Genomic DNA, 6,742 nt, shown 5'->3' with positions numbered 1-6,742 from the left:
TTTTTTTTTTTTTTTTTTTTTTTTTTTTTGCCAGGTAGTGATTTTTCTCTCAATCTTTTTGTCTGTCTTCCATCACTAGAATATAAACTCCTTCAGGGAAGGTATTTTTGCCAGGTTTTTTTTTTCCTGCTGTATCCCCAGTTCCTAGAATAGTGCTTGGTATTCACTAGGTGCTCAATAACTGCTTGCTGAGTGAATGAATGCTTATTTTCACTTAACAATATATCTTAGATATTGTGGCATATCAATCAATGTAGAGCTTCCTTGTTGCTTGCTTGCTTGTTTGCTTTCCTTTTTTTTTTTTTTTTTTTTTTAGGGTTTCACTTCAGTTGCCCAGGCTAAAGTGCAGTGGCACTATCTTGGCTTACTGCAGCCTTGACCTCCCAGGATCAGGTGATCCTCTCACCTCAGCCTCCCTAGTAGCTGGGCCTATAGGTGTGTGCCACCACACCCGGCTAATTTTTTTTGTATTTTTTGTAGAGACAGGGTTTTGCCATGTTGCCCAGGCTGGTTTTTTGTTTGTTTGTTGTTTTGTTTTGTTTTGTTTGAGACAGAGTCTCAGTCTGTTGCCCAGGCTTGAGTGCAGTGGCACAGTCTCGACTCACTGCATCCTCTGCTTCCCAGGTTCAAGCAATTCTCCTGCCTCAGCCGTCTGAGTAGCTGGGACTACAGGCATGCACCACCATGCCTGGCTAATTTTGTATTTTAGTAGAGACGGGGTTTCGCCATGTTGGCCAGGCTGGTCTCGAACTCCTGACCTCAAGTGATCCACCTGCCCCTGCCTCCCAAAGGGCTGGGATTACAGGTGTGAGCCACCACATCTGGCCCCTTTCTTGTTACTATTTATAATTGCATATAGTATTCCATTATGGAGATTATAGCATAATTTATTCATCCAATCTCCCATGAGATGATTTCCATTCTTTTGCTATTATAAATAGTACTGTAAAGCAGTGTCTTCACACATGTCATTTGCTCACATATGTGAATGTTTATGTTTATGTAGAATAACTTCTAGAAACCAAATTGCAAGTCAGAGGATGTGTACATTACAAATTCTGAAAGATATTGCCAAATTAATTGCCTTCAAAATATACCATACACCACAGGCAACTTGAGTATGCCTGTTTTTTGACATCTTCACTAACTTACACTAAGTCACTGTGACTTATCCCCAGTCATAGCATTTGACCAGTGACTAATCAAATGCCCATCTTTGATAATATGTAAGGGAAAAATTGTGTCTTGTTTTAGCTTGCATTTATCTTCATGTGAGTGAAGTTGAGCATCTTTTTACGTGTTTAAAAAACATTTGCATTTTCCTTTCTGTGAAATGATGGCCATGTCCCTTGACCACTGTATTAGTCTGTTCTCATGCCACTATAAGGAAATACCCAAGACTGGGTAATTTATAAAGGAAAGAATTGTAATTGACTCACAGTTCCACGGGGCTGGGGAAGCCTCAGGAAACTTACAATCATGGTGGAAGGGGAAGCAAGGAAGCAAGGACCTTCTTCACATGGTGGCAGGAGAGAGAAATGCCAGCAAGGGAAATGCCAGACGCTTATAAAACCATTAGATCCTGTGAGAACTCACTCACTATTACGAGAACAGCATGGGGGAAAGTGCCTCCATGATTCAATCACCTCCTTCACTTGACAAGTGGGGATTGCAATTCAAGATGAGATTTGGGTGGGGACACAGAGCCAAACCATAGCAACCATTTTTTAAAAAGTTGTTGGTCGTTTTCTTCTTGCTTTGCAGGAGCTCTCTCTATACATGGAAGAAATTAACTCTTTGTCCATCCTATCTGTTGTGTGTATATTTTTTCCCTAGTTAGTCATACCCTTTGGGTTTGTTTGATGTATTTTGCCATGTAATACATAAAGTAGTCACATTTATCAGTGTTTTCATTTGTGGCATCTGGGTTTTGGGGCATGCTTAGAAGAGTCTTCTCCACTCAAAGATTATTTTTTAAAACCTGTCCTGTCTTTATTTTATAGTTTCTCTTTTTCATTTAAATTTTTGTCCTGAATTTATTTTTGTATGTAGTGTGAGGTAGGGGATTCAGTTACATTTTTTTCTGATAGCTCTCCAGTTTTGAATAATCTGTTTTTCCATAACTGTTTAAAATGCTACCTTTATTATATATTAAATTTCACATTTTTATTTGTATCTATTTCTAGACTGTCTGTTCTGTTCCATTAACTATGCTTGCTAATGGGAGGGTTTTACATTGTTTCTCTCATAAAGTATGCTAGGCAAAGCGCAAAGTAGGCATCCTACATGTATTGCTATGGTAAAAATGACCAGAATGAGCAGATTGTACAGGAATGTGCTGTTATAGGAACCAGTGACATTTGAGGATGTGGCTGTGGACTTCACCAAGGAAGAATGGCAGCAGTTGAATCCTGCTCAGAAGACCCTACATAGGGATGTGATGCTGGAGACCTATAGTCACCTGGTCTCCGTGGGTAAGGGCAGATTCCCTGTGTACCAATGAATCAAATCCTCCTCATCCTTCTTTTAGAGCTGTCAATACCATGACCTTTATGATATTCCTTTAATAGAGTGTGTTCTTTTATAGTTTTGGTTTTTCATGTTTATACTTTTGTTATATCTAGAATTTATTTTTATGCTATGGTGTGAGTTAAAGATTCAACTTTGCTGGGAGGCCCCTGCAAGTGCTTCTCTTCATGAATTTCTGAGCTGCCAAGTCCAAAGCCACTACAATTTTCTCTTAACAGGGTGTTCAGGTATAAAACCAGACGTAATCTTTAAGTTGGAACATGGAAAGGACCCATGGATCATAGAGAGTGAGTTGTCAAGGTGGATCTACTCAGGTAAGTGAGAATTGGGTAGATGGTCAAGAGGGCACCTTCTTCTTCCTTGACATCTCTGACATCTGTTACCTTTTTTCTTCCTTAAAATTTATCAGGCCTCCTTTATAACATTCATTCTACAACAGCCACCTTCCTAGTACCTCTGTTCATTGCCAACTGTTTTGTGTGTGTGTGTGTGTGTGTGTGTGTGTGTGTGTGTGTGTGTGTGTCTGTTTGATTTTGCCTCTTTCTTCTTCCTTCAGACAGAGTGAAAGGCCTTGAATCTTCCCAGCAGATCATTTCTGGAGAACTTTTATTTCAAAGGGAAATACTAGAAAGAGCCCCAAAGGATAATTCATTGTACTCTGTTTTAAAAATCTGGCATATGGATAATCAGATAGATAGATATCAAGGAAATCAAGACAGAGTTTTGAGGCAAGTCACAGTCATCAGTCATGAAACATTGACTGATGAGACAGGTTCCAAGTATAGTGCATTTGGGAAAATGTTCAATCGGTGCACAGACCTTGCTCCTTCAAGTCAAAAATTCCATAAGCTTGATTCATGTGAAAATAGCTTGAAGTCCAGTTCAGACTTACTAAATTATAACAGGAGCTATGCAAGAAAGAACCCCATTGAGAGATTTGGATGTGGGAGACCACCTAGGTATAATGCTTCCTGTTCTGTGCCTGAGAAGGAAGGCTTCATTCATACTAGAATGGAGCCCTATGGAGACAGTCAAAGTAAAAAAGTTCTCAGTCATAAGCAAGCCCATGTTCAGTATAAGAAAGTTCAAGCCAGAGAGAAACCCAATGTTTGTAGTATGTGTGGGAAAGGCTTTATCAAGAAGTCACAGCTCATTATACATCAAAGAATTCATACTGGAGAGAAACCATATATATGTGAAGATTGTAGGAAAGCCTTCAGTGAGAAATCACACCTCATTGTGCATCAGAGAATTCACACTGGGGAGAAACCCTATGAATGTACTGAGTGTGGAAGAGCATTCTCCCAGAAGTCACCTTTCATTGTTCATCAGAGAGTCCATACTGGAGAGAAACCCTATGAATGTTTTGAGTGTCCAAAAGCTTTCTCCCAGAAGTCACATCTAATTATACATCAGAGAGTTCATACCAGAGAGAAGTCCTTTGAATGCAGTGAATGTGGGAAAGCCTTCTGTGCAATGTCTCATCTTTTTATACACCGGATAACTCATACTGGGGAGAAGCCCTATGAATGTACCGAATGTGGGAAGACCTTCCCTCGGAAAACACAGCTCATTATACATCAGAGAACGCATACTGGAGAGAAGCCCTATAAGTGTAATGAATGTGGGAAAACTTTCTGCCAACAGTCCCACCTCATAGGACATCAAAGAATTCATACAGGAGAAAAACCTTATGTGTGTACTGACTGTGGGAAGGCCTTTTCCCAGAAGTCACACCTCACTGGTCATCAAAGACTTCATACTGGAGAGAAACCTTACATGTGTACTGAATGTGGAAAATCCTTCTCTCAGAAATCACCTCTTATCATACACCAGAGAATTCATACAGGGGAGAAACCTTATGAGTGTGGTGAATGTGGCAAAGCCTTCTCCCAGAAATCACCCCTCATTATTCATCAGCGAGTTCACACAGGGGAGAAACCCTATGAGTGTACCAAGTGTGGGAGGGCCTTTTCCCTGAAGTCACATCTCATTCTACATCAGAGAGGTCATACTGGAGAGAAACCCTATGAATGTAGTGAATGTGGAAAGGCCTTCTGTGGGAAGTCTCCACTCATTATACATCAGAAAACCCATCCTAGTGAGAAACCCCCTGAATGTGCTGAGTCTGGGATGACTTTTTCCCGGAAATCACAGATGATTACATATCAGAGAAGATACACTGGAGAGAAACCCTCCAGATGCAGTGACTGTGGGAAGGCCTTCTGCCAGCATGTATACTTCACTGGGCATCAGAATCCATATAGTAAAGACACCTTGTATATGTGCTGATTGTGGGAAGGTCTATTCCCAGAAGTCAGTCCTCACTGTGCATGGGAAAACTCACATTGAACAGAAATAATGACAACTTCTCAGCTGTAGAATAGACTCATATGTTCCCCAGTATATATGATTACCCTTCCACAGAATGGTCTGGTTAGGTCCTCAGAATATTTTCAACACCACAAATATGGAATCGATTTGCTCACCCTCAAAACTATCTTGGCCCCCTTCACAGGATAAATGTATCTGCAAGAATTAGCACTACTTTGGTGTTGTCTGGTCCTTAAATGCTTTATGGAATTCTCTTGTGAATTTATTTGGGCATGGCGCATTATTTGAAGGGTATCTCTTTGTCATCTTTCTCTATTTCTTCCATCATATTTTTCTGTTTAGATTATATATGCATTTATGTATTTATTTATTTTGAGATGGAGTCTCACTCTTACCCAGGCTGGAGTGCAGTGGTGCAATCTTGGCTCACTGCAACCTCCACCTCCTAGGTTCGAGCGATTGTCCTGCCTCACCTTCTTGAGTAGCTGGGATTATCGGCATGCAACACCAGGCCCGGCTAATTTTTGTATTTTTAGTAAAGATGGGGTTTCACCATGTTGGCAAGGCTGGTCTCGAACTACTGACCTCAGGTGATCTGCCCACCTCGACTTTCCAAAGTGCTGGGATTACAGGCATGAGCCACAGCACCCGGCCTATATATGCATTTAGATTGAGATATTGATATATCAATATATAGATGTAGAAATATGGACTCTGTAATTTTTTAAAATCATGTCTTTCCTCAAGGTTCTTAATATATTTGTATAATTTTGGGTAAAGTAGTCTCATGATTAATTTCCTTTATATCTGGGGTTATTTCTCCAACATAGTTCTCATAGAGTGTATTTGTGATTTTTCCCTCAATTAGGTAAATAAATGCTAATATTTTATTCATTTTACTTTTCCTCACCTGTATTGCAGTTCATGCATTTTGCCATTTTTCTATTTTCTAATTATTCTTTTATGCTTTTATTTTGCTAAAATCCTTCCATCTGCTTTTAACTTTTTTTTCTTTTTCTAACTTCTTAGTTTAATGTGTAATTCAATTAATCTCACCCTTTCTGGTTTATTATAGGTATATTTGGATTATGTATCTTAATCTGAGAACTACTTTAGACATTGTGATCCAATCTGAGAGCACTCTGCTTTTCAGTAGGTAGATCCTATTGTTCAGCCCAATTTTGTTTGTTGGTATAACAAATCTATTTGGTCTTAGGACTCCCAGCATATTTCCTGTTGTGCATCCTGTTTTCGTTGCTTTATTATCTTTTGACCCTTCATCATGTGGTCCTGATTTCATTTTACTGTTTTAGATGTGTTACTTTTGTTCCAGGGTGTAACAAAGGGAGGGAGTCTCCCAAAGGGTTTTCAGGAAGCTAAGGATAATCCTGATATTCTTAATCTTGATAATCCATAATACCTGGAAGGTGAGAGTTTAAGCTGCAAAGAAGCATGATGGCAGGCCAGTGGCTATAAATGTTCAGAGGACATTTTTACCTTTCCACTTAGTGGCAAGATTTTAGATGGATGATTCCCTTATCGTTTATCTCAGTTCACTTTGTACCTCTACAACAGAATGCCTGAGACTGGTAATTTTTGAAGCATAGAAGTTTATTTCTTACTATTCTGGAGGCTAGGAAGTCCAAGACCAAGACACTAGTATTTGGGCTGGTGAGGGCCTTCTTGCCATGTCCTCACACGGCAGAAGGCAGAAGGGCAAGCTAATAAGCTAATGAGCTAACTGAACACTTCCTGAATCTTCTTTTAAAAGGGCATTAATCCATTAATGAGGGAGCAGCCCTTGTGACCTAATCACCTCTTAAAGACCCCACATCTTAATACTAGCACATTGGCAACATCTGAATTTTGGAAGGGACAC

The 6,742-nt window shown here is 39.7% G+C and overlaps 1 protein-coding gene across 3 annotated transcripts in view; it reads left to right on the top strand.

The window, feature by feature from the left end:
- Window positions 1-5,108, top strand: part of ZNF630 (zinc finger protein 630) — a 12,827-nt gene extending 7,719 nt beyond the window's left edge. For all 3 annotated transcript variants that reach the window (XM_017865173.1, XM_017865175.1, XM_017865174.1), the window contains exons 3-5: window positions 2,348-2,474; window positions 2,748-2,843; window positions 3,086-5,108. In XM_017865173.1, the coding sequence (XP_017720662.1) occupies window positions 2,348-2,474; window positions 2,748-2,843; window positions 3,086-4,821 (1,959 nt within the window). In that variant the 3' untranslated portion in view covers window positions 4,822-5,108. The remainder of the gene's footprint in view (window positions 1-2,347; window positions 2,475-2,747; window positions 2,844-3,085) is intronic.
- Window positions 5,109-6,742: the final 1,634 nt, after the last annotated feature.

Source organism: Rhinopithecus bieti, unplaced genomic scaffold, assembly GCF_001698545.2.
Source record: "Rhinopithecus bieti isolate Rb0 unplaced genomic scaffold, ASM169854v2 scaffold_81614, whole genome shotgun sequence".
NCBI lineage: Eukaryota > Metazoa > Chordata > Mammalia > Primates > Cercopithecidae > Rhinopithecus > Rhinopithecus bieti.
This window is presented reverse-complemented; position numbering and strand designations above follow the sequence as displayed.